The 24,964-nt window shown below is 70.5% G+C and overlaps 3 protein-coding genes across 3 annotated transcripts; all 3 read left to right on the top strand.

Moving 5' to 3' along the window:
- Positions 1–802: 802 nt before the first annotated feature.
- On the top strand, positions 803–8,416 carry SSRP1 (structure specific recognition protein 1). The gene is made up of 16 exons (XM_075426463.1): positions 803–929; positions 1,910–2,095; positions 2,347–2,452; positions 3,042–3,232; positions 3,310–3,540; positions 3,637–3,740; positions 3,858–3,986; positions 4,308–4,529; positions 4,615–4,687; positions 5,137–5,275; positions 5,415–5,460; positions 6,047–6,170; positions 6,578–6,748; positions 7,010–7,101; positions 7,279–7,462; positions 8,122–8,416. Exons 1-16 carry the CDS (start codon positions 876–878, stop codon positions 8,188–8,190), a joined length of 2,121 nt encoding a protein of 706 aa, XP_075282578.1. The 5' UTR covers positions 803–875; the 3' UTR covers positions 8,191–8,416.
- Positions 8,417–9,188: 772 nt separating this feature from the next.
- Positions 9,189–20,577, top strand: TNKS1BP1 (tankyrase 1 binding protein 1). Its single transcript, XM_075425757.1, is given in 14 exon segments — positions 9,189–9,256; positions 9,413–9,530; positions 9,532–9,547; positions 10,082–10,207; positions 10,406–11,048; positions 11,801–11,873; positions 12,575–13,585; positions 13,868–17,436; positions 18,489–18,804; positions 19,076–19,208; positions 19,311–19,450; positions 19,641–19,807; positions 20,118–20,182; positions 20,490–20,577. Coding segments are annotated over 12 exon segments (6,258 nt in total). The 5' UTR covers positions 9,189–9,256; positions 9,413–9,527; the 3' UTR covers positions 20,179–20,182; positions 20,490–20,577.
- A 2,467-nt stretch (positions 20,578–23,044) lies between these two features.
- APLNR (apelin receptor) lies at positions 23,045–24,694 on the top strand. Its single transcript, XM_075426055.1, is given in 3 exon segments — positions 23,045–23,874; positions 23,876–23,989; positions 23,991–24,694. Coding segments are annotated over 3 exon segments (1,113 nt in total). The 5' UTR covers positions 23,045–23,481; the 3' UTR covers positions 24,597–24,694.
- The last annotated feature ends 270 nt before the right edge of the window (positions 24,695–24,964 follow it).

The raw sequence follows: 24,964 nt of genomic DNA, 5'->3' as shown, positions 1-24,964 counted from the left end.
TGGCTCTGTCCCCCCGCGGGAGAGCCCCGAGCCTGGGGTGCGCTGCTGGGAGGTTCCTGGGGGGGTGCCCCGGGACACACACACACCCCCCCTAGGTTTGGGGGTGCCCCCGTTTTGGGGTGACAGGAGGGGGACACCCAGGGGACCCGCTCGGTGCGGAGGACGGGCGGACGGTGCGGGTGACAGGAGGGGGACAGCCGGGACAGCCGCTCGGTGCGGGGGACGGTGCGGGGGACACGGCGGGGACAGCCGGGAGAGCCGCTCGGGGCGGGCGTCGATGCGGGTGACAGAAGGGGGACACCCGGCAGACCCGCTCGGTGCGGGGGACGGGCGGACGTCGCGGGGATCCCCCGGCTCCGACCAATGGGGGCCGCCGGCGGGACCCCTTGAGCCGGAGGCCGCCCGCCGCTCTATGGTGGCGAGCGAGGCCTGCGGGAGCGGCCACTCTAGCCTCCCCCCACGCCACGCCTCTCTAGCCGGAGTCCTCCGAGCGCTGCGCGGCCCCGCCCGCACCGCCGCCGCGCGGTCCTCCCGGCCCCGCGGGGGCGCCCAGAGCGGCTCCTCTCTATGGCGGAAGTGGGGGCGGGTTCCGGCGGCGGCGGCAGCGGCGGGGGGGAGGCTCGGCGCGAGGTTCGTGTTGCGCAGGCGGGAAAAGCGGCGGCGGTGCGGGGGGGCCCGGGGGGGGGCCAGGCAGTCCCGGGGGGCCGGGGGGCCGGCAGCCATCTTCCCCCGGGGGCCGCGCTCACCCGCCTCTCCCCGCAGCTGCTGTGTCGGCGGGCCCGGGGCCTGCCGGGCGCGGGGGGAGCCGCACCGCCCGCGCCGCTCGGCCGCCGTCCCCTCCGCAGGCCCGGGGGCCGCCGCCCGCCCCCGCCGCCATGGCCGACACGCTGGAGTTCAACGAGATCTACCAGGAGGTGAAGGGCTCCATGGTGAGTGGGGGGGGGACGGGGCCCGGCTGGGCCCGACGCGCGGCACGTGGCGCCGAGACCCGCTCGCACGCCGGCGGACGGCTGCCGGTGCCTGTCCCTGCTCGCACACTAACGAAACCCTGCTGACACACCGGGCAAACGGCTGCCGGGGCTCCCCCTGCTCACACACTGAGCAAAACCCTGCTCACACACCGGGCAAATGGCTGCCGGGGCTCCCCCTGCTCACACACCGAGCAAAACCCTGCTCACACACCGGGCAAATGTCTGCCGGGGCTCCCCCTGCTCACACACCGAGCAAAACCCTGCTCACACACCGGGCAAATGTCTGCCGGGGCTCCCCCTGCTCACACACCAAGCAAACGGGTGCTGAGGCTTCACCCTGCTCACACGCTGAATGGCTGCCGGTGCCTCCCCCCTGCTCACACCCCTACGAAACCCCACTCACACGCCAAAGAACGGCTGCTGGGGCTTCCCCCTGCTCACACACAACGAAACCCTGCTCACACGCTAATGAACGGCTGCCGGTGCCTCCCCCCGCACCGCTTCCGCCGTCGCGCCCTGGCACGGGGCTTTGCCGAGCTCCCCGGGGAGCGGAGGCGTCTCGCTGCCGGGGCTGGAGCGTCGCGGGGGGTGCTCGTGCCAGCCCGCTGCGGGGCCGGGAGCGCTTCCAGGGAGGGCGGAGGGACGCCAGCTCTGGCGAAGGCAGGGAGAGGGCTGTGTGTCGGGGGGCTGCCTGCTTCTGGGTCACCCGTAGCCCGCTGGCATTTAGGAAATTGTCCCCAGGGCCTGGCGGGGCCGGGCAGCGAGGGTGCTGGCGGCTGTCTTGGGGCCCCCCAAGCCTGGGCGTGTGAGGACCAGAGCTGGGGGGCAGCTGGGGAGTCACCGTGTTCGGCCTGGAGGGGCTGCACAGCCGCCCGAGGCACCCGGCCGTTCCCTGCCCCGGGGCCGTGCCCCTGCCTCACGCCGGCCTCTCTCCCCAGAACGACGGGCGGCTGCGGCTGAGCCGCCAAGGCGTGATCTTCAAGAACAGCAAGACGGGGAAGGTGGACAACATCCAGGCCTCGGAGCTGGCCGAGGGCGTGTGGCGGCGCGTGGCGCTCGGTCACGGCCTCAAGCTGCTCACCAAGAACGGCCACGTCTACAAGTACGATGGCTTCCGGGAATCGGTGAGTGCCTGGCCCGTCCTTGGCCCCGGCTGCTGCCTCTGCTGCTGCTGGCCTGGGCTTGTCCCGTATCGAGCTGCGCTCCCTGCGAGCTGAGCGGCTCCGGACCCCCCACAACCCCCAGAGAGCGGCTCTGACCCCCATTTTTCTTGCCGCTTCCCTTGTGGCGGGGGCCGCGTCGCGGTTTCGGGCTCTGGGCAGCGCCCGCGTGCGCGTGGTGGTTTCTGACGGCTCTTCCCTCCGTCCCTGCGCAGGAGTTCGATAAGCTCTCGGATTTCTTCAAGGCGCACTACCGCCTGGAGCTGGCGGAGAAGGACCTGTGCGTGAAGGGGTGGAACTGGGGGACGGTGAGGTTCGGAGGTGAGTCGTGGTGACGCCGTTGCTGGGGAAGGGGAACCCCGGTGCCAGGTGCTGCCCGAGGCAGGGGGCCAGGCTGGTCGCGGGGAGGGTTTCCCACCAGCGCGGCTGCTCCTGCAGCACCCAGCCGGGCCCCTGGGCAGCGGCCCCCTTTCTCGTGGTGTCCTGGGGGACAGCAAGGACGTCAGCCAGCCTGGGAAGCAGGAGAGACCTGCGGGCCCCCAGTCCAGGGGGAAGGTTTTTGCAGGCAGGGAAGGCTCGGTGTAGAAGAGAGGTTGGCGTGGGAGCTGTGTGGCACAGCCTGCTGGTCCCTGAGGGAGCCAGGGCAGCCGCTGGATGCTCCTCCCTGGTCTGGGAGCTCCCTCCGGGTCGCTTCCGATCGGCATTGACCGCTGGGGCTGGAGCTGGGGAGAAGGCCTGGAAACTGGGGAGGGAGCGTGGGAGCGCAGAGCGCGGCTGGGCTTTGGGAGAAGGGCGAGGCTGCTCCCGGCGGTGGGATGGGAGGGCACCGCGCGTCTGCCCCGCAGGGTGGGCCTTCTCCCCGCCTCGGGACGCTGCGGTGACCGGCTGCGTCTCCCGTCCGGCCCCCCAGGGCAGCTGCTCTCCTTCGACATCGGGGAGCAGCCGGTGTTCGAGATCCCCCTCAGCAACGTCTCCCAGTGCACGACGGGCAAGAACGAGGTGACGCTGGAGTTCCACCAGAACGATGACGCCGAGGTCTCGCTCATGGAGGTTCGCTTCTACGTGCCGCCCACCCAGGAGGACGGCGTGGACCCCGTGGAGGTGAGCGGGGGGCCAGCAGGTCGGGCAGAGCGGGGAGCCGGCTCCCCTCACCCGGCCGTAACTCCCTTCCCGTGCAGGCCTTCGCGCAGAACGTCCTCTCCAAGGCGGACGTGATCCAGGCCACCGGCGATGCCATCTGCATCTTCCGGGAGCTGCAGTGCCTGACGCCTCGCGGGCGATACGACATCCGTATCTACCCCACCTTCCTGCACCTCCACGGCAAGACCTTCGACTACAAGATCCCCTACACGACCGTGCTGCGCCTCTTCCTGCTCCCGCACAAGGACCAGCGGCAGATGTTCTTCGTGGTGAGGAGGGGACCGGGGCTCTTCCCTCCCCCAGGGAAGGGGGCAGGCGGTGGGCGCGGTGGATTGCAGGTCCTCGCCCACCTCTTCTCTTTTCAGATCAGCCTGGACCCCCCGATAAAGCAAGGCCAGACCCGCTACCACTTCCTTATCCTGCTTTTCTCCAAGGATGAGGACATCTCCCTGACCCTCAACATGAACGAGTGAGTTCCGCTTCCTTGACCCCCTCCCGGGGTCTGGGGGCTGCAGGGAGCTGGGGGGGAGGTAACGGACTGCCCGGGTCCCTGTTCTCACCGCTGCCCTCTCTTCCGGCCGCGCAGGGAGGAGGTGGAGAAACGCTTCGAGGGGCGGCTCACCAAGAACATGTCGGGCTCCCTCTATGAGATGGTCAGCCGGGTCATGAAGGCGCTGGTGAATCGCAAGATCACCGTGCCTGGCAACTTCCAGGGGTAAGGCGAGCTGCCGCCGGCCGAGGCGGGCGCGGGTGGCGGGACGTGGGGTCCCTCCTGCTGCAGGGAAGGCCGCGGGGGTGGGGAGAGGTGCCGTGCCCTCCCCGGGGCAGGAGGAGCTGCCAGCTGGGTGCCTGAGATCCTGACTCCGGCAGCAGGACGGGCCCCTCTCCTGCTCTCTTGTTGCTGTGGTCAGGGAGAAGGGGCTCCGTGCCTCCTGCCGCGCTCGGCCGGGCTGCCGGGCTCCTCTGTCTCGCCGTGGGGCTGGGCAGGGGGGCGTTTGCTGCCCGCCGTGCCCGACGGCTGCGCTCGCTCCCGCAGGCACTCCGGGGCCCAGTGCATCACCTGCTCCTACAAGGCCAGCTCGGGGCTGCTCTACCCGCTGGAGCGCGGCTTCATCTACGTGCACAAGCCGCCCGTCCACATCCGCTTCGACGAGATCTCCTTCGTCAACTTCGCCCGCGGGACCACCACCACGCGCTCCTTCGACTTCGAGATCGAGACCAAGCAGGGCACGCAGTACACCTTCAGCAGCATAGAGAGGTGGGCGCGGGGCACGCCGCGCTCCCTGCGCCGCGAGCCGCTCGCCTGGCTGCCGCCCGCCCCTGACCGCCCGCCTGTCCTGCAGGGAGGAGTACGGGAAGCTCTTCGACTTCGTCAACGCCAAGAAGCTGAACATCAAGAACCGAGGCCTCAAGGAGGTACCTGCGCCCCGCCGGCTGCGGTGGGGAGAGGGCCGGGCGCCGTCTTCTCGCCAAACTCTTGCTGCTTTCCCCCGTTTTTTTTTTTTTCACCTCTCTTTTCTTTCCTTGCCCTTGTAGAGGAAAAAGGTCCGTGCGATATCCCTTCCTCTTTCTCCTCCTCCTCCTCCTCCTGGTGCAGGTTTCCTTTGCATGGCCGTGGTGGTCCCTGACTAAACCCAGTAACTCCGGCGTGGTTTGCGAGAGGGGTCCCCCCTAACTCAGATAACTGTCCCGCCCCTCTCCCCGGACCCCTGAGGGGACACCGCGGGTGTCCCGTCCTGCCAGCCCCGCGCGCGCGCCCGGGGCCGTGCCCGCCCAGCAGCATGCCAGGAGTTGCAGTTTCCAGAGGGGGGTTCTGTGGGGAGGGGGGGGCGCAGGGGGCGGCTCTCACGCCGTCTCTCCCGCAGGGCATGAAGCAGAGCTACGACGAATACGCCGACTCCGACGAGGACCAGCACGACGCCTACTTGGAGAGGATGAAGGAGGAGGGCAAGATCCGGGAGGAGAACGCCAACGACAGCAGCGACGGCTCCGGGGAGGAGACGGGTGAGGGCTGAGGCTGGGCGGGTGCAAGGGGCTGCCGGGGGGGGCTGTATGCGGTGCTCAGGCTTCACCCCCTGCCTCTGGCGAAGTCCTGTCCAGCCTCGCCTCGCCGTAAGCTGACCCCCGCGCTCTCTCCTTCCAGACGAGTCCTTCAACCCCGGAGAAGAGGATGACGACGTGGCTGAAGAGTGAGTGGAGGCTGGGCAGGGCTCTGTCCGGGGGGGGCGGTTTGGAGGTGCTGTTTGTGGGGGCGGCGGCAGCGTGGGGCTGTGTGAGCGCTGGGGAACGCTCCGGGCACGGCCAGCATCGCTCGATACATCCCTGGACTTGAGAGCCCCGAGGAGCGGGTGCAGTTCCGGGCGCGCTCGATCCTAACGACATTATGCGGCTTGAGAGGGTTAGAGCCGGCAGTCGGGGGATCGGATGGCTCCCGGGCGAGGCCCCGGCGCGCTCTGCGCCGGCGCGAAGGGCCCTCGTGTGCGCTGGTGGGAGCTCGGGTGCCGGAGGGGAGGAGGTGGGTGTTGGTGGAACGAGCTGCGGGGCGGCGTGAGTGCCTAAAATTTACAGGAAGCCAGAAAACGATGAGCCGCGTTCGTGGAAGGAAGGTCCCCTGAGAGCTGCTAGGCGCGAGCAGAGCAGCTCCCGCTCGGGAAGTCTCCGGGCTACGGGCTGGGGGGGCTGGGAGAGCTCCGGGGCAGGCGTCGCTGCCCACCTGCTGCGTCTGTCTGGGGCGGGGGTCCCGAGCGGTCGCTGGAGCCAGGTGCCCCCACGCAGGTTTGACAGCAACGCCTCGGCCAGCTCCTCCAGCGGCGACGGCGACAGCGACCGCGACGAGAAGAAGCCGGCCAAGAAGGCCAAGATCGTCAAAGACCGCAAGCCCCGCAAGAAGCAGCCGGAGGTGAGGGGCTGCGGCAGGCGGGACGCGCGCCTGGAGCCGGGGTCCCGGTGGGCAGCAGCACCGGGGAGCGGCCGGCCGCAGCCTCCTGCCGCGGGCCGGCCCGGTGCCACCGCCGCGCTGTGCCCGGCCGGGCCGGTTGTCCGAGCAGCTGCAGAGGAGCCCAGGCAGGGTCCCTTCCAAAGGGTGCGCTGGGCCCGTGCCCGGCCGGTCCGGGGGTTGTTGGAGGCCTTTCGGCAGCTCCCCTGGCCGTGCCCGGCAGCCCACCGCCCCGATGGCGTGGCCACGTCGCTGGGGGTGTAGGAGCCCAGCTGAGACCCAGCCCCTCGGCTCGGGGCAGCCCCATGTCCCCAGGCCTTGGGCAAGCGGCGCCGTCCGAGGCTCTGATCCTTGTCCCCTCCGCTCCCCAGAGCAAGAAGGGGAAGGACCCCAACGCTCCCAAGCGGCCCATGTCAGCTTACATGCTCTGGCTGAACGCCAGCCGGGAGAAGATCAAGTCAGACCACCCTGGCATCAGCATCACGGACTTGTCCAAGAAGGCTGGGGAGCTCTGGAAAGCCATGTCCAAGGAGAAGAAGGAGGTGAGGGACGGGGCGCCTGGGTGGCTCCGCTGCGGGGAGCTGAGCCCACTCCGGGCGGGGCGGCTGGCCCCGGGGGTCTGGCGGGCTCCGCGGGCGGGGGGTCGGGAGGGGGGGATGTCTCTGGGCTGGGGGGCTGCTGGGTGAGCGCGGGCTTGATCCGAGGAGGCGAGGGACGTGGCGGGAGCGCTGGTGTGGGGCGGGTGGTGCAGGACGAGGAGGAGGAGGAGCGAAGGCCCCGCGTACCGTGTGCTCCTGCCGCAGGAGTGGGATCGCAAGGCGGAAGACGCCAGGAGGGACTACGAGAAGGCCATGAAGGAGTACAGCGTGGGCAGCAAGTCGGAGAGCTCCAAGGCGTGAGTGTGCAGGGAGGGGGGTGGCGGGGCTGCGCCCCTCCGAGCCCGGGCGGTTCCCCAGCCGCCGTGGGGGGGCCCTGGGCCGCTCCAGGGCTCGGCTCCGCGGAGACAGAGGGGGCCGGGGGGCTGTCAGCGGGGTAACACTTCCCCTCTCCCCCCCCCCCACAACGTGCGCAGGGAGAGGTCTAAAAAGAAGAAGAAGAAGCAGGAGAAGCAGATGAAAGGGAGAGCGGAGAAGAAGGGTGCTGCCTCCAAGTCTTCGTCCTCCACCAAGTCCCCTGCCAAGAACATGAGCGAGAGCTTCAAGAGCAAGGAGTTTGTCTCCAGTGACGAGAGCTCCTCCGGCGAGAGCAAGAAGGAGGTGGGGCTCTTGCTGGGGCGCTGGGCTGGCCCTCGGGGCCCGTCTCCCCTGGGGAGCACGCTGGGTGTCCCTCGGGAAGGTGACCCTAACCCGCCCTAGCGGGAGCGGGACCCGCTGGGAGGCCGGTCGCATCCCTCTGGGTGGGGACAGCCTGTGCGCTGCGCCTGTCCTGGGGGCACAGCTGTGACCCCAGCCCCGCTGTGGGGCACAGGAGAGGCAGGGGAACGCGAGCTGCTGCCCCTGACCTTGTCCCCTGCCACCCCGAGCTCCTCGTCCCCTGCTGCCCTGAGCTCCTCATACCCTACCACCCCTGACCTCATCCCCTGCCACCCCAAGCTCCTTGTGCCCCGCTGCCCTGAGCTCCTCGTCCCCCACCAGCCCTGACCTCATCCCCTGCCACCCCAAGCTCCTTGTCCCCTGTCCCCCCTGACCTTGTCCCCTGCCGCCCCTGAGCTCCTCGTCCCCCCGCTGCCCCGAGCTCCTTGTCCCCCACCACCCCTGACCTCATCCCCTGCCGCCCCTTAGCTCCTTGTCCCCTGTCACCCCTGACCTCATCCCCTGCCACCTCGAGCTCCTCGTCCCCCACCACCCCTGACCTCATCCCCTGCCACCCCGAGCTCCTCGTCCCCCGCCACCCTGACCTTGTCCCCCACCCGCAGGACTCGGAGGAGGAGGGAGCCGCCAGCCTGCCGCCCAGCTCGGAGGATTCCGCGTCCGCCTCGGATTAGCCCCGACCCGGCTGGCTCCAGGCTGGTCCCAGGCTGGCCCGAGGACGGGGCTGGCCCCGCGGCAGGGAGCGGGTCCTGGGCTCCGGGAGCCACGGGACAGGCCCCGGCCCTGCCCCAGCCCCTGGCCCGGCGGGGGAGCGGGACCCCAGTGAGGGGGGAGGCCCTGGGGAGGCCTCGCTCCCCCCTCCCCCAGCCCTGTTTCACATCAATTTATTTTTTTTAAATACTCGGGTTTGTTTCCGTCTCTTTTCTTCCCTCGTTCTGTTTTGTATTTTGGGTCTGTTCCCATGGCAACGCGCACTGAATAAAAAAACCCCACCGCGGGCGTGAGTGTGGGTGCAGGGCCGGGGCGGGAGCGGGGCCTGCCCCCCCCCCCCCCCCCCTTACCCCCCCCTCCCCGCCGCCGGCCCCTCCCTCGCTCCCGCCGCCCTCGGGGGTTTTTCTCCGCCGAGCTGCCGCGGCGGGGAAGGCCCCGATCCCGGCGGCACCGGCCGAGGCCTAGCTGCCCCCCCCCCGCCCCGCCGTTACCGGCGCCTCTCTAGCCCTTCCTCTCGGCGGCCCGCCCGGCCACGCGGCGCCGGGGGCCGCTCTGGCCCGCCGCTCTCGCTGGTTGGAGGAGGGGTGGGGTGGGGGGCGTGGCCAAGCGGTGGGTGGGGGCGGGCGCGCGCTCATGAATATGCAGCGGCGGCGGCGACGGCAGCGGGTGAGCGGGGGTCGTTCCGCCGGGCCGGGCCTACGGGGAACCGGGAGCTTCCCCGGGCCCGTTGTGCCCGCCGGGGCCGAAGCCGCGGGGCCCTGCGGCTTCGGCCCCGGCGGGCACAACGGGCCCGGTACCTTCCCCTCCGCCTCCCCTTCCCCAAAATCGAGCGGGGGGCTGCGTTGCCACGGCGACGGGCCTAGGCCCGCCGGCTGCGGCCTACCCAGCTACTCGAGTGGGGGCTTTGTTGCCGGGGTAACGGGAGTAGGCCCCACCGGAGGAGGACTTGGGGGGGGAGGGGAAAGGCACGACACCCCCGCATCCCGGGGCTGCCAAGGGGCTGGGAAGCGGGCCCGATGGCTTCCAGATGTGGGTTGGGGCGGCCGAGCCGCCGGTTCCCCCCGTGGAAGCGGTGGGGAGGGGGGTGGGTCCGGACCCCGGCGGGGCAGGAGGGAGCGAGGCGGGGAGGGGAGGGCAGGGCAGGGCCGGGAGGAGGCACCGAGCGGGTTTTTCCTGTCCCCGCAGCCCCGGTGAGTCACGGGAGCGGCGGTGGCGGCAGCGTGAGGCCCGTGGGGCGGGGAACCCACCCCCCGCTGCCCGCCCGGCGACCCCCCCCCCGTGTCCCCGACCCACGCCGGACATGAGGCTGCTGCGGGGAAGGTGAGGGGCACCCCGCGGGCAGGGTGCGCGGCGGGGGGGTGCCCCCCCCCCTCCACCCCTCCCTCCCGGGGCCGGCGCGGTGCCGGGGGTCGGCAGGGAGCGAGGGGCCGGCGCCTGGGGGAGAGGGCATGGGCGGTTACTGGGGCAAACTGGGGGCTGGTGTTGGGGGGGGGGGGGGTTGGCACCGGTCGGTGGGGGTGACGTGTAGGGGGGTGCTGGGCCAGGCCGCTGCGGGTGAGTGAGGAACCGCGGGGTCTTTGTGGGGCTCGCAGCGTGCGGAGCCGGCCCGGGGTGCCCGCAGTTCCCGAGGGGTACGAGGGGGTACGGGCAGCGGGGGGGGGGGGGGTCGCAGCGTGCCCGGTTGAGCCCCGCAGCCGGGGTGCCAAGGGTGGTGCCGGCGGGAGGGGGTTGGCGGCGCGGTGGCGGCCCGGCACGCTGTCCGGTGCCGCGCAGGTGGACGCCAGGGCTGGGCGCGGGGCCGGGAGGAGGCCTGCCGCTCCCTGAAACGCCTCTCGCTCCTTCCTCTCTCCGCAGGGGCTGACCCCGCGCCGTGTCCGCCGAGCCCCCGGTTCCCCATGGCCTCCCAGCCGCAGCCCCTGCGCCCCGCCCTGCCCTGCGCCGCCGGCGGGGCCGGGCTGGAGGCCGGCGTCCCTGACAAAGGTCTGTGCCGCGCGGTGGGAGCGAGCAGGGGTGGGGGTTTGCTGGTCTGGTCTGCGCTGGGAAAGCTCCCCTGGGATGCCAGGCGGGCGCCCGAGACCTGTCCTGGGCCTGCTGTGCCCCGCTGGCCTTCCCCGGGGAGCGGCGCGGCCGCGGTGCCCCTCCAGCTCGCCGTTTCTCCTCTCCTTGCTTCTCCCACAGGCAACGCTCGCCCCAAGCCACCGGTCCGGCCCAAACCCCGGGTGCTGCCCAAGCCGGCGGTGCCCACCAAGCCCTCCCTGCCGCAGCCTGCGCCGGGGCCACGGCACCCCCGCCCGGAGCTGCCCTCGGCTGAGAAGATGAACCGCCTGGCAGGGCCCCAGCCCTACAGCGGGGGCGGCTCGGGGGGGCCCCTCAGGCGCCCCTCCTTCACCCTCAAGTCGCCCGAGACCCCCAACGGGAAGGGGCTCCCGTCCCCTCCGGTTGCAACCACTGAGGACTCGGGGTCAAGCCCCGGCGAGGAGGTGCCCCCCGCCCCGCCGACCCCCTCTCGCAAAGGCCCAGCTCCGTTCAAGGTGACGCCGGTGCCGGTGGCGACCAAACCGGAGCGATTTCCCGGCACCACCGTGGAGGAGATCCTGGCCAAAATGGACAGCAGGGAGGGCCCAGGGAGCCCGGACCGAGCCCGGCTCTCGCCCTTTTGCCCCGAGCCCTCTCGCTTTGGCTCCAAGACCTTCACCGCCTTCCGGAGGCGTCCCAGCGGGGAGGCGGACGGAGCCCCCCCCGCCGAAGCCCACCAGACGCCCCAGCCCGCAGTGGGCGAGCTGGGGACGGGGGACGACGGACGCCCGACTGCCGAGACGAGGTGAGGGCCGGGACCGACCCTGGGGGATGGAGAGCGGCTGCGGGGACAGGGGACGTTGCTCCGAGCCATCCGGGGACGGGAATAACGGGGCTGAGGTCTGGCCGGCGGTGCTCTGCCAAGCGCAGCGCCCTGAGCCGCCGCCGCCGCGCCGGGCGGGTGGCTCCGACCGCAGGAACGGGCTGTCCCGGTTGAGGAGCTGCCTCTGCGGCCCCGGGGGCTGGGAGGCGAGCCAGCCGGCCGGCCTGCCGCCCGCACCGGGCCGCCCCCGGGCTGGGGATAACGGGGAGCGGGGTGCTTCCCGGGGGAGCGCTCCCGTTCTCCCCACCTTGGCTGTTTGCTGGCGGGCCGTGCCAGGGCGGAGGGAGCCGGGCGATCTGCGGGACGCCGGGCTGCAGGCTGTCCTGGGTGAGAGCCAGCGCCGGGCCGCGCTCCCGAGAGCCGGGCACCTCCGGGAGAGCGAGACGGGGGCTATTTTAAACCAGAGTGTGAGAAACTTGCTCTCCGAAGGACTGAAAACTTTCCGGAAAGGGGACGGCGGCTGGCTTTGCTCCCTCCTCTCTGCGGTCAAAACCCTTGCTGGTCCCTCGGTGCCGGTTTTGGGTACGGCTCAGCGGGACGGAGGGGCCTCCTGTGGTTCACCGGGCCCGTTCTCCTGCGGCCACGCGAGGGGCTGGGGCCCGGAGGTGCCCGGGCGGGCGGTGGCCGAGGCGGGCGCAGGGGAATTGACCCTCTTTCCCCATCTCTCCCGGCAGCAGCTGCCCCCCCGCCGGCCCGAGCTGTGCCGGGGACCCCCGCGGACGCCGGAGGCCGCCGTCCCCCCCTGACGTGAGTCCTGGCCTCGCCGTCCCGTGCCGCGGCGGCTCCGCTCCTGGGCTCTCTCCTTCGGGGCTCTCCTGTCTCCTCGGGGCTCCCTCTCTGCGGGGTGCGTGCCTCTCCTTTCTCCTCGGGGGGCCGGGGCGCGCAGCCGGGCGGTGGGAGGGGTGCTGGGTGCCGAGGCGTGGGCACGGAGCAGCCGTGAGTCACCGGCCGGGCTGCGGTGACCCGGCAGGTATGCGGCAGGGCAGGCCCGGCCGGGCTCCCCGCCAGCCCCCTGCCCGCTCCCCGCGCTCGGGGTGGTGGCGGGGTGCGGGGACAGCGGGGGGGGACACACTAACCCCGACGGCGCTGGCAGGGGGGTGCCCAGCCCCGCGGCAGGCAGGGGGCCCGGGCTGGCGGTGGTTTGACTTCCTCCTGCTCTAGCTCTTCCTCTCACTCTGTCTCCGCGCTGATGGAGGGTGGGCGCACGGGGGGGTGGCAGTGGGGGGCTCGGGGCGCTGCCCGGGCGGCCGGGAGCGGGGCTGGGGGTGACACCGGGCTGAGTCACCCCGAAGCAGCCTGGTGTGGGCAGGAACCGGGGCACCTCCTGCCTCGGCTTCGGGGAGGGGGTGCCGGCGGGAGGGACCCTCGCTGGGTGGACTGTGGTTGGGGGGCGGGTGGCAGCTGGGGGCTCCTCTGGAGTGACGTGACACCCCCCGCTCTCTCCACAGCTCTCCTCTCTCCAGCTGGGTGCTCTCGGCCCCCCTGGCTCCCCAAGGCCCCCTGCCTGCCCGGCCCCGGGAGCGCCCTTCCAGCCCGCCGAGCCCTCCGCCTCGGCCCCCGGCTCTCCCGATGCCCCCCCAGAGCCCACAGCCCCCGGCTCACCCCCCCGGGCCCCCGGCTCCCCCGAATCCCCCGCTCGGCCCCTGGCTGAGGTCTCGGCCGCCTCCATCCAGGCCCCGGGTGCGCCCTCCTCTGCAGCCGAGCCCCAGCTTGGCGTCTCCCGCTCCCCCGGCTCCCCCCACACTCCCGGGGAGGGATCCCCCGACCCTGCCAGCCCCCCCAGCACCCCCGAGCTGCCCCCCAGAGTCACCTGCCCCCCCGGCTCTCCCGAGGCTGCCACTGAGCCGCCGGCACCCCCCAGCCCCCCTCCGGAGCCACCTGCCAAGGCCTCTCGCCCCCCAGGCTCCCCGGAGGGCCCAGATGACCCTGCCATGTCCCCGCAGTCCCCCGAGGGTCCCAATGGCAGCCCCACTCCCCCCTCCGGGGCTGTGGGGCTCGGGCACTCTGCAGACGGGGAGGTGCAGCCCCCGCCACCAGGGCTGACCCTGGGCAGCGAGGCCAGCTGGAGCCTCTCCTGCTCTCTCGAGTGGGTGCTCCCCACGCGGGGGTCGGGGGGCGAGTCGGGCCCCGAGGGCCCTGGCGGTGGGGAGGCGGGGGGGCTGCCGTGTCCGGGGGGCCCTGTGGCCCAGCGGGAGGCCGGGGGCTCAGCCGAGGAGGAGGAGGACGACGACGACGATGACAACGGGGCAGCGGAGCCCGAGACCCCAGCCCAGCCCGGGCTCGACAGCGGGGACCCCCCCGTGGGTCCATCTCCAGCGGAGGGCTGCCCCATGGGTCTGCAGGGCCCCGGCGGACCGGGCCGGGCCGGGGGCTCCCCGCAGGGCCCCGACCCCCCCACCGCCCCGGGCTGGCTGACCGAGCTGCTGGCATCGCCGGGGGCCCGGGCTGCTGGGCCCGAGGTAAGGGGGCGTGGGGGGCCGGGCTGTGGTGGGCACGGCGGTGGTGGGTACCCCACGGGGGGTGGCAGCTTCTGGCCCGGGGGTGGGTGGCCCTGCAGGGTGGGGAGGGCAGGCGGCAGGGTCTGGCCTCCCCTGGGGACGGGACCCTGCGTGTGCTGTGTCCCCTGAGCACCCGAGGGTGCTTCCCTCTCTTTTCCTTTGCAGCTCTCTTCTCTGCTGCGTGACCCGGGACTGCGGCCCCCTTTAACCCCCTCTGCCCCCCCAACTCTCTGCTTCCCCCAGGACCTGCTCGGCTGGTCGCGGAAGGACCTGTGCAGCGAATTCGGCGTTGGCAGACCTCACCAGGCCAGCACCTTCGACTGGACCTGTGAGGCTGCAGCCAGGGAGAGAGACTGGCCTGGTGAGACGGAGCGGGACCGGGAATTCGGATCCAACTCAAGCTGGGACAGCGCCGGCAGCGTCAGAGGTGGGGACCAGCAGGACAGGCCCTTCGGCACCGCCAGGAGAGACTGGGACAGCGATTACAAAGGGACGGAGCTGCTGGGCGAAACAAGAGTGGGCTGCAGCGACTGGTCCAAATCCCACGGCGCAGGGGAAAGCTGCCTGCAGGATCAGGACTTCGGTGCTGGCAGACCCACGTGGGGCACGAGCTATGGCTTGGACAGCGCGGGCAGCGGGGAGATGGGCTCTGGGAAGGCCGACTGGAGCAGCAGCAGCTACGGCGTGGGGCACGGTCAGCAGCAGGACGAGGAGCTGAGCTCCAGGCAGCCCAGCTGGGCTGGCAGGTACAGCTCTGGGGACACGGAGAGCCAGCGTGGGGAGATCACACCTGCATGGGCGGGTGAATTCGGCACCAGTGAGGCAGAGATGAAAGACAGGGAGCTCAGCCCAGACTGGGCCAAGAAGTACAGCAGCAGAGATGCTGAGACCAAGGACAAGGATTTTACGCTGGGCTGGGCTGGCAGATCCAGCACTGGGGATACTGGGACCCCGGACAAGGAGTTCAGCCCCAGCAGACCGGCCTGGGACAGCAGATACAGCACCAGGGACATGGAGAGCCAGGACAGGGAGTTCAGCCCCAGCAGACCAGCCTGGACTGCTGAGTACAGCACCCGAGACATGGAGAGCCAGGACCGGGAGTTCAGCCCCAGCAGACCGCCCTGGGATAGTGGATACTGCAGCAGGGACATGGAGAGCCAGGACAGGGAGTTCAGCCCCAGCAGACCAGCGGAAGCCAGAGTCTACAGCACCGGGGATGTGGAGACCAAGGACAGTGGGTTCAAACCCAGCAGATCGGCCTGGGATAATGAGCACAGCACCAGGGACCTGGAGACCCGGGACACGGAGTTCAAACCCACCAGATCGGCCTGGGATGATGAGCACAGCAGCAGAGAGATGGAGACCCAGGAGAGCGGGTTCAAACCCAGCAGATCGGCCTGGGATAATGAGCACAGCACCAGGGACCTGGAGACCCGGGACACGGAGTTCAAACCCACCAGATCGGCCTGGGATGATGAGCACAGCAGCAGAGAGATGGAGACCCAGGAGAGTGGGTTCAAACCCACCAGATCAGCCTGGGATGAGGACCACAGCACCAGGGACCTGGAAACCCAGGACACGGAGTTCAAACCCAGCAGATCAGCCTGGAATGATGAGCACAGCAGCAGAGAGATGGAGACCCAGGACAGTGGATTCAAACCCAGCAGATCGGCCTGGGATGATGAGCACAGCACCAGGGACCAGGAGACCCAGGAGAGCGGGTTCAAACCCAGCAGATCAGCCTGGGATGATGAGCACAGCAGCAGGGACCAGGAGACCCAGGACAGTGGATTCAAACCCAGCAGATCAGCCTGGGATGATGAGCACAGCAGCAGAGAGATGGAGACCCAGGACAGTGGATTCAAACCCAGCAGGTCAGCCTGGGATGATGAGCACAGCAGCAGGGACCAGGAGACCCAGGACAGTGGATTCAAACCCAGCAGATCAGCCTGGGATGATGAGCACAGCAGCAGAGAGATGGAGACCCAGGAGAGCGGGTTCAAACCCAGCAGATCAGCCTGGGATGATGAGCACAGCAGCAGGGACCAGGAGACCCAGGACAGTGGATTCAAACCCAGCAGATCGGCCTGGGATGATGAGCACAGCAGCAGAGAGATGGAGATCCAGGAGAGCAGGTTCAAACCCAGCAGATCGGCCTGGGATGATGAGCACAGCAGCAGGGAGCTGGAGACCCAGGGGAGCGGGTTCAAACCCAGCAGACCAGCCTGGGATGATGGATACAGCAGCAGAGAGATGGAGACCCAGGAGAGTGGGTGCAAACCCAGCAGATCAGCCTGGGATGATGAGCACAGCACCAGGGACCAGGAGACCCAGGACAGTAGATTCAAACCCAGCAGATCGGCCTGGGATGATGAGCACAGCAGCAGAGAGATGGAGACCCAGGAGAGCGGGTTCAAACCCAGCAGATCAGCCTGGGATGATGAGCACAGCACCAGGGACCAGGAGACCCAGGACAGTGGATTCAAACCCAGCAGATCGGCCTGGGATGATGGATACAGCAGCAGGGAGCTGGAGACCCAGGACAGTGGATTCAAACCCAGCAGACCAGCCTGGGATGATGGATACAGCAGCAGAGAGATGGAGACCCAGGAGAGCGGGTTCAAACCCAGCAGATCAGCCTGGGATGATGAGCACAGCACCAGGGACCAGGAGACCCAGGACAGTGGATTCAAACCCAGCAGACCAGCCTGGGATGATGGATACAGCAGCAGAGAGATGGAGACCCAGGAGAGCGGGTTCAAACCCAGCAGATCAGCCTGGGATGATGAGCACAGCACCAGGGACCAGGAGACCCAGGACAGTGGATTCAAACCCAGCAGATCGGCCTGGGATGATGGATACAGCAGCAGGGAGCTGGAGACCCAGGACAGTGGATTCAAACCCAGCAGACCAGCCTGGGATGATGGATACAGCAGCAGGGAGATGGAGATCCAGGAGAGCGGGTTCAAACCCAGCAGATCGGCCTGGGATGATGGATACAGCAGCAGGGAGCTGGAAATCCAGGAGAGCGGGTTCAAACCCAGCAGATCAGCCTGGGATGATGAGCACAGCACCAGGGACCAGGAGGCCCAGGACAGGGAGTTCAGCCCCAGCAGACCAGCCTGGGCCGGCGAGTACGGCTCTGCGGACACTGGAAAGGAAGAAAGAGAGTTTAGCTCTGGGCGGCTGAGCTGGGCTGGTGAGGGCAGCATTGGCCAAACCGAGCTGGTGGGTGCTTTTGGTGCTGAGAAAGACAACTTGCCTGGCTCCCGTGCCCCCGGTCTGCCGGCGCAGGAGCCCGGCTGGGGCAGCGCTGACCGGCGGGAGCGCGGTGTCACCGACAGCAGGGACTGGGCTGAAGTGCTTGGAGGAGCCGAGCGCCACAACCGCTTCGGCATCATTGGGACAGAGCGGGTGCTGGACCCGTCCGGCACCGAAGCGTCGTCAGATGGTTCCATGTCTTGGGCTGGTGGAACGAGCTCCGGGCGCGCGCAGGAGCCCCGGGGAAGCTGGCACAGGGATCTCTCCTTCGGCAGCTCGGATGATGCCGGCGGGGCTGGACCGGGCCAGGCAGCCTGGGGCCAGGGCAGCCTGCCTGCCCCGCGCAGCTCTGCCCAGCCCCGGGCGCCCGAGGTGGGAGAGCCGGGCTGGGGCCGGGACCTCGACGCAGCCGGCTGGAGCGCGGAGCCGTGCGACGCCGAGGCCACGCGCCGGGAGTGGGCAAGCGCCTTCAGCGCCCGCTGCGCGGCCCGCAGCCAGGACTTCAGCGCCGGGGAGCGGAGCCCGGGGGATGACGCCGGCTCGGCGGACGGGTAAGGAGGGTGCTGGCGGGGGCAGCGTGGCCCTGGGCAGGATCTGTCCTCCTCGGGTGCCCACGGAGTCCTGCAGCGGGGACGTCCGATGCCGTGGGCCTCGTGCTGGCTCCCGACCGTGTCTCCCTCGTAGCTGGGGGACCTGCGGCCTCTGGCCGGGGCTGCCCGAGCTCCTCTTCCCCAGCCTCCTCGTTTCCCTGCGTGGCCTCCGGTCCCGCAACTGGAGCGGAAACGTTTTGAGGGACCGGGTTTCGGCTTTGTCTTGAGCTGATCCAGGAGGGGATGATGCCTTTAGGGCTCCTTGTGCTGGTCTCCCTCTGACGTGGGAAGCCGTGCGCAGAGTTTGGGGGGTGCTGGTCTTCCCTTGGCCCCCCAGAAATGAGGCAGAGTTAGCTGTGTGCCCTTGGCGCTTTGCCAGGGTGTGGGAACCCCAATTGCGGCCAACTTATGGAGCTGGGGATTCCCAAAATGATAAATTCCCTCAAGCTGCCTGAAAATGAGGATGCCAGGAGGAGGGAAAGCCCCAGAGGCCTCGGGAAGGCCCCAGCCTGGTCAGGCTGTGTGGGGCAGCGGGGATCCCCTGTCCCGGGAGCCCTGCGGTTCCCGGCTGCCGGCGCCTTCCCGCACCCCGGGTGGCCCTGATCCTCCTCATCCTCCTGCCCCTCGGGGCCCCTCGGTCACCTGGTGTCCTGCTGGCCACCTCCTGGGGGGTCTGACCCCTTCCTCTGCCCCAAGCGGGAGCGTTGGCCCGCGTCCCCTGTGAGTCTGGCAGTCTCCTTGCCCTTCCCGGACTCAAACTCTGCCCCAGCCTGTGGGAAGGGGCTTTGAGGGAGCTTCCCAGAGGTGCCACCCGCCTTGATGTGACATCCCGGGAGAGAGGGGAGAGTCCTGCACGCCCGGGTCCTGTCCTGACTTCACGGGAGCGGTGTTTGGCCCTCTCCGTGCCTCAGTTTCCCTGGGGGGCTGAGGGAGGTGAGGCTGGGGGCACGGGAAGGGCTTGTGTTAGCTGGAGCCGGAGGAACTCCGGGGTCCCGTTTTGTCTCTCCACACAGAAGCATCCGTCTCTCGGACCCCAGCCCGCCGCCGGGCGATGCTCTGGCTGCGGAGCCCCCCCGCCGCGAGCCGCCCAGCCCCGCCGAGGAGGAGAGGGACCGAGCCGAGCCGGCCGCTGCCCCGCGGAGCCCCGGGGCCTGCGCTCTGCTGCCGGAGGCTGCCGGCGGGACCCCGCCGGACACGGAGAGCGGAGCAGCCCCCTCGGACCTCCCGGATGGGAAGAGACCACCCAGCTGGGAGGAGAAGCGGCGCTCCCTGGGCACCCCTCAGCCCCAGGGACCCGCGGACGACGGGCAGGAATTCACCTTCCTGGAGGTGGGTGGGGAGGGGGGGGCTTCCAGGCCCCCTCGTACGGCCCTGGGGGTGCCCGGTTGTCGCAGAGACGCTTGTCTGGGGGCCCTGGGGCTCCTGGCCACCTCTGGGGATGGGGGCTTTACCTTCTGGCCCTAGCCTCCCCCGAGGGACAGGCTGCGGATTCAGGGTCCCCCTGTGCTTCTGTGGGGGTCCGTGGGCGCGCTGGGCGGGCGGAGCGGGGGTCCCAGGGCTCCCCGGTGCTGGGCACTGACGTGTCCCTGTGGCTCTGCAGGACACGGAGGTCCTGGACAGCAGCGTGTACCGCAGCAAGGCCAGCCTGGGCCGCAAGCGCAGGCACCGGGCGCCGGCCCTCCGCCCCGGGGCCTCCGCCGAGGAGGACAGCTGGATCTTCCGGGACTCCACGGGTGAGAGCCCGGGGACTGGGACAACCGGAGAGGGGCTGTGGGGCCCTCTGTCCTCGGCAGAGGTGTCTCGTGGTGACGCTGTCCCCCGTGTCCTCCCCGCAGAGCCCCGGCCAGCCCGCCCGGCCGCGTCCTCCGACGAGGAGTCAGCGGAAGAGCCCAAGAGCCGTCGGGTGCGAGGGTCCCCGTCGGGCAGGGGGGTCAAGGTGCCACTCTTCCCCGGCCTCAGCACGTCTGCCCTCAAGGTGAGGCCCGCCGGACCCCGAGCGAGCGGGGTGACGCTTCCCAGCCAGGTGGAAGGCAGAGTTTAGCGAGGGGAGGGGAAACTGAGGCAGGGCTCGGACAAGGGGGCTGGCCAAAGGCAGGCGGCGCCAGGAGGGTTGGGGAGGGGGCTGAGCACCGCGTGCCAGCCTGACTGCGCTCCTCTGCGCCCAGGCCAAGCTGAGGGGCCGCAACCGCTCGGCAGAGGAGGGCACGCCGCCGGGGGACAGCAAGGCAGCCCCCCCAAAGGACCCCCACGTGCAGCGCTCCAAGTCCTGCAAGATCCCCGGCTTGAGTGGGAAACCCCTGGCGCTGCCCCCGAAGCCGGAGAAGTCCTCAGGGTGAGTGCTGGGGGGGCGGGGGCTGCGGGAAAGGGGGCTCGGGGGGCGTGCGTGCAGGTTTGGGGGTGGAGGAGGCCGGTGCTGTGGATACAGGGAGGATGCTGAAGGGTGGGGGGTGTGGGGGGCTGTTACCCGCTTTGGTGCCCTGTTGAGGGCTTGGAGCAGTGCTGAGGGTGGGGTTTTCCTGCCTCCCTGCCTGACCCTGCTGCTGAGCCCCCCGAGGAGCAGGGATTGGGGTCTGGGTCCCGGGGGTGTTTTTCCTGGGGGGGGGGGGGGGGGCTGGTGCTGATGCTGTGCCAACACCTCCCAGGTCCGACGCCTCCCCCCCCCACTGGCTGCAAGCGCTGAAGCTGAAAAAGAAGAAACCCTGAGGGGGTGAGTGTGGGAGCTGGGGGACGCGGGGGGACGGACACGGCCCTCCCTGGACCCTCCAGAGCCAGGGGAGGGTGCAGCTGGGCCCCCCCTGTGCTCCCTGGCCAGGGCTGCGTGTCCGGGGGGCTGAGGGGGACGTGCAGGCAGAGGTGGCCGTGGCACGGGCCCTGCGGCACCGGATGGGGGTCCCCATGTCCCTGGGCTCTGTGCTGCCAGGAGGGTCCGTGCCCTCCTGCCGGCTCTGGCTGGGGGACCCCCGGGCTGGGTCAGCCCCAGGCTCACCCCCCTCTCCCCGCTGTGTCTCTTCCAGGCTCGCTCTCCTGCCAGCGCGTCCCCAGAGCCCGGTGGCCGCTGTCCCCCGGATCACACACACACATCTATGCACTTTGTACGACGCTCGCAGGGTCCCCGTCCCCCTCCGCGGCCGCCGGGCCTCCCCCAGCGTCCCCTTCCCGTCCCCTCGGTCCCTGTGTCCCGGGGGTGGGCAGCGAGCCCCCTCCCCTCGCCTCACCCCCCGCTCTCGTATCGCCCTCCAGACAGCGAGCGGCGGCTCCGGGTTTCGGTGCCGCGTTGGCAGGACAATAAAACGTGGTCGGTTGGTCGGGGGCCCGGCTCTTGTCTCAGCCCGGGGGGGGGACACTGCCAGCAGGAGGAGCTCGCTGCGGGCGCGCAGGCGGCCCCCGGCCGCACCCCGACACCCGGGGGTGCCCCACGGACGGTGCTGCGGGAGCTGCCGCCGTGCTGCCACCGTGTTCCGGGCACGTGCCCCTCCAAGACCCGGCCGTGCCCCCCCCATGGGGACCCCAAGGCCGTTCTTTCCCGGCAGAGCCCGGCGGGAAGGGGGAGATCCAGCGGAGAGGCGCGGCCGCGGAGCTGTTGCTTCCCGGGTAGGATGTGAGTAACGCCACGCAGCTTCGGAGGAAGCCACCAAACCCCACCTCGCTAAGGGGCAAAGGGGGCTCGGGCAGCGCTGGAGCTCGGCCCCGCGCCCTGACCCCTGCGGGGCTGCCCGGGGACGCTGGGGGGACGGTCACCGCTCCGCGAGGAGCGTCCCCGCGGTCGGGGCTGGGCTGTGTGCTGGGCCTGGCCTGCGTCGCGCGGACCCGAGCCGGGGAGGCCGGTGGGCGCATGGTGGGCTCCGCGTTTCCCCGGCAGAGCTTCGCGCCGCGAGCCGCTCTGAGGGCTCCTGTTTGCCCCGAGCCCGTGGCTGCGTCCTGGAGCTGCGGCGGAACCTCGGCCGCTTCCCTCCGCCGGACGCTGCTCCCGCGGGGCTGCCCCGCGCGCGGCCCGCAGCGACGGACGCGGGCTCGGCTGCGCCGCCGTCCCCTGGAGCCGCTGGGATCGATTCCCTGGGCGATCGGAGCGAAGGGCCGGGATGGGGCTGTGGCAGCCCCAGGGCAGCCCCTCGCTCCTCGCAGAGCCCCTCGCTGCCACGCTCGGCACCCCGAGCCCCCCATAGCCCCCTCCCTGCACCCCCGGCCGCCTTCCCGCTGCCTGACAGCGTCACAGATAGCGGCGTTCGTTATCAGTCCTGCTGCTGATAACCCCCCACCGCTTCGGGGCCCAGCCCCGGCCCCCACCCGCCCACCCTGGGGTCTGCAGCCCGCAGCCGGGCACCGCGCCGGGGCCCCGGGGTGCCACCGAGGACTGTGCCCGAGTGGGGCCGACCCCGCTGCCGGGCGGTGGGGGGTGACTGGGGACCCGTCAGCCCCCCGGCATCGCCTCGGCGGGGCTGGAAAGGGTTACCTGTTCTGTGCTGCCCACGGGAGACAGAAATAGCGAGATCGTTATTAATAGTGATCTTCGTTACCGGGCTGGAACATCTGCCTTTGTAGCAGTTTCTGGCGATACCAAGGGTCTAATTAGCATTTCTTTTATTTCCCTGTTTTATTCCATTTATTAGCTAATAGGCTTCAGTAAACGTCTTCATCAGGCTCGGATTGTGTGGGGGTCCGTCCCTTCGTTAACAAACTTTGCGTTTCCCCTGAAATCGGCAGCCGTCACATCTCCGCGGCAGTTTTTAGCAGCTTTCTATTTCGATTCCGGAGGGCCCGCCGGGACAGTGGCCCTGGAGAGCGGGCGTTAACCCCTGCCTGCCCTGCCCTGCGCCGTCCCGGCAGGGCTGTGGGGTCTCTCATCCTCCGTTACCTCGCCGTCCCCGCAGCCCGTCGCTCCCCAGAGTTACCTGTTCCGACAGCCAAAGGCCCCCCTGCTCCTCCGGCTCCTCGCCCCAGCCCCAGCCCCCTCCTTGCACTTTCACCGGGGGACTCGCGGCTCTTCGGGCTTTTTGCAGAGTCCCGCTCGGCTCCCGCCGCGCTTTGCCCCGAAGCGGTGACCACGGGCGCTCAGCCCCGGCGGGCCCACCCGGTCCCCGCCGCCCCGGCTCCCTCCGGATGCGCTGTTTTGGGGGGTGGCGGTGATTTTCCTTCGTTCTTGGCTCAGCTGAGGGCGTTGCTGCTTCACCGGGCAGCGAAGGCTGCACAGAAGCGGGACGCAGCGAGGGCTCCCCGCCGCCGCCCGGTCCTTTGCCTGGCGATGCCTTAAAACGGTCTTTTTCTGGGCTGGGGGGGGTAAATTTCAGAGCTCCCCCTCCTCAGAGTTTCGCTGAACTCATCAGGGTCTCCCCAGCACCTCGCGCTCAAGAAAGGGCCCTGGCAGCTGGGGACCCCCCTGGTGCCGTGGCTGTTTGCCAGATGCTGAACCCCGAGTGCCAAACGCCGAATGGCAAACTCCAGACGCAGACCCCCGAGTGCCAAACGCCTGGCGCGGCCCCCCCTGAGCACAGCACCCCGTGCAGCCCCCCGCGGTGAAACGCGGACCCCAGCCCGCAGCACCCCGACGCGAAACGCCGCGTGTGGCACCCTGATGGGCGCCGGGGCTTGCCGGGTGGTGGGTCCACGCCCGGCCTTCGAGCCCCCCTGCCCCCGGGGCTGCCTCCCCCGCCGCGGCACCGAGCCCCCCGGGAGGCCGCCGTCCTGCGGCGGGGGGACGGGGCTGTGGCAGGGGGGGACGGGGCTGTGGCAGGGGCGGGCGCGTTGACACTTGGGTGAGAGCTGGGTAAAACCCCCCAGGAAGGAGCCAGATGGAGGGCGGGGAGCTGTGAAATTTCCCACGGGGGCTCCCCCGCCCCCCTCCCCGTCCATCCGTCCGTCCGTCCGTCCATCCCGCCCGACCCATCAAGGAGGAGGGCGGAGGAGGAGGAGGAAGGGGAGGTAACGCGGTGGGAGCCGTTGGGCCGGGCTCAGAGGGCCGGAGGAGCTGGGCCAGCCCGGGATGAGCTGAGCTGAGCGGAGCCCGGCGGCATGGAGGAGGCGACGGACGCCTACGCCTACGGGGACAACGAGACCGAGTGCGAGTACGCCGAGTGGGGCCCCTCGCTGGCCCTGCTGCCCGCCATCTACATGCTGGTCTTCCTGCTGGGCACGGCGGGCAACGGGCTGGTCCTCTGGACCGTCTTCCGCGGCGGCCGGGACCGCCGGCGCTCGGCCGACACCTTCATCGCCAACCTGGCCGCCGCCGACCTCACCTTCGTGGCCACGCTGCCGCTGTGGGCCGCCTACGCCTGGCTGGGCTACCACTGGCCCTTCGGCACGGCCGCCTGCAAGGTCAGCAGCTACCTGGTCTTCGTCAACATGTATGCCAGCGTCTTCTGCCTGACCGGGCTGAGCTTCGACCGCTACCTGGCCATCGTGCGGGCCGCTGGCCACGGCCAAGCTGCGCTCGCGGGTCAGCGGGCTGCTGGCCACCGCGGCCCTCTGGGCGCTGGCCGCTCTGCTGGCCCTGCCCGCGCTGGTGCTGCGGCGGGCGGCCCGCGCTCGGCGGGGACGCCAAGGTCACCTGCTACATGGACTACGGGGGCCTGGCCGCCCCGGGGACGGAGGGCGCCTGGGAGGTGGGGCTGGGGCTCTCCTCCACCGCCCTGGGCTTCGTGGCCCCCTTCGCCGTCATGCTGACCTGCTACTTCTTCATCGCCCGCACCGTGGCCAGCCACTTCCGCCGCGAGCGGGCCGAGGGGCCCCGCAAGCGCAAGCGCCTCCTCACCATCATCACCGTGCTGGTGGCCGCCTTCGGGGGCTGCTGGCTGCCCTTCCACCTGGTCAAGACCCTCTACGTGCTGATGGACCTGGAGGTGCTGCCGTGGTCCTGCGGCCTCCACGCCTTCCTCAACAACCTCCACCCCTACTGCACCGGCGTCGCCTACATCAACAGCTGCCTCAACCCCTTCCTCTACGCCTTCTTCGACCCCCGCTTCCGCCGCGCCTGCGCCGCCCTCCTCTGCTGCCGGACCCCCGGCCCCGGCACCGAGCGCTCCGCCAGCTACTCCTCGGGGCACAGCCACCCCCCCGGCGCCAAGGGGGGGCCGGCCCCGGGGGGCAAGCTGGACCCCGCCACCCAGGAGACGCTCTTCCGTGCCTAACACCCCCCCCCGACCCACCCCCCTGCGCCCCCGAGCTGGTCTCCTCGGGGGGACCCCCACCGCCGCCTCCTCCTCCTCCTCGCCCCAGAGCCTGGCTTGCTTTGGGGATCCCCCCCCGCTGGAAGGCCCCGCTTGCAGGAAGGGGAAACTGAGGCAGGGGCTGGGCAGACCCTGGGAGGAGCCCCTGGGGAGCTCGGGCAAGGGCGGCTCCCCCCGGCACCCGCAGGGCTTTGGATTTTGTGAAAAATAAATAAAGGAATTTTGGTTAAAAAGGAGCAGGGTGTGTGCAGTTCCTTCGGGGGGGAGGGGAGGGAGTGGGGTGGGGGCAGGATGTGGGGTGGGGGCAGCATGGGGGGGGCGGGAGGGGG

Source organism: Opisthocomus hoazin, chromosome 7 (assembly GCF_030867145.1).
Source record: "Opisthocomus hoazin isolate bOpiHoa1 chromosome 7, bOpiHoa1.hap1, whole genome shotgun sequence".
Classification (NCBI taxonomy): domain Eukaryota; kingdom Metazoa; phylum Chordata; class Aves; order Opisthocomiformes; family Opisthocomidae; genus Opisthocomus; species Opisthocomus hoazin.
Note: the sequence above shows the minus strand (reverse complement) of the source record. Positions and strands in the feature narration are given on the sequence as shown.

Excerpts from the sequence above, each read along its gene's own strand:
- SSRP1 (XM_075426463.1), top strand. The coding sequence starts at position 876 with ATGGCCGACACGCTGGAGTTCAACGAGATCTACCAGGAGGTGAAGGGC. Across the intron at positions 930-1,909 it reads AGGAGGTGAAGGGCTCCATG|AACGACGGGCGGCTGCGGCT; the intron begins GTGAGTGGGGGG and ends CTCTCTCCCCAG. Across the intron at positions 3,233-3,309 it reads ACGGCGTGGACCCCGTGGAG|GCCTTCGCGCAGAACGTCCT; the intron begins GTGAGCGGGGGG and ends CTTCCCGTGCAG.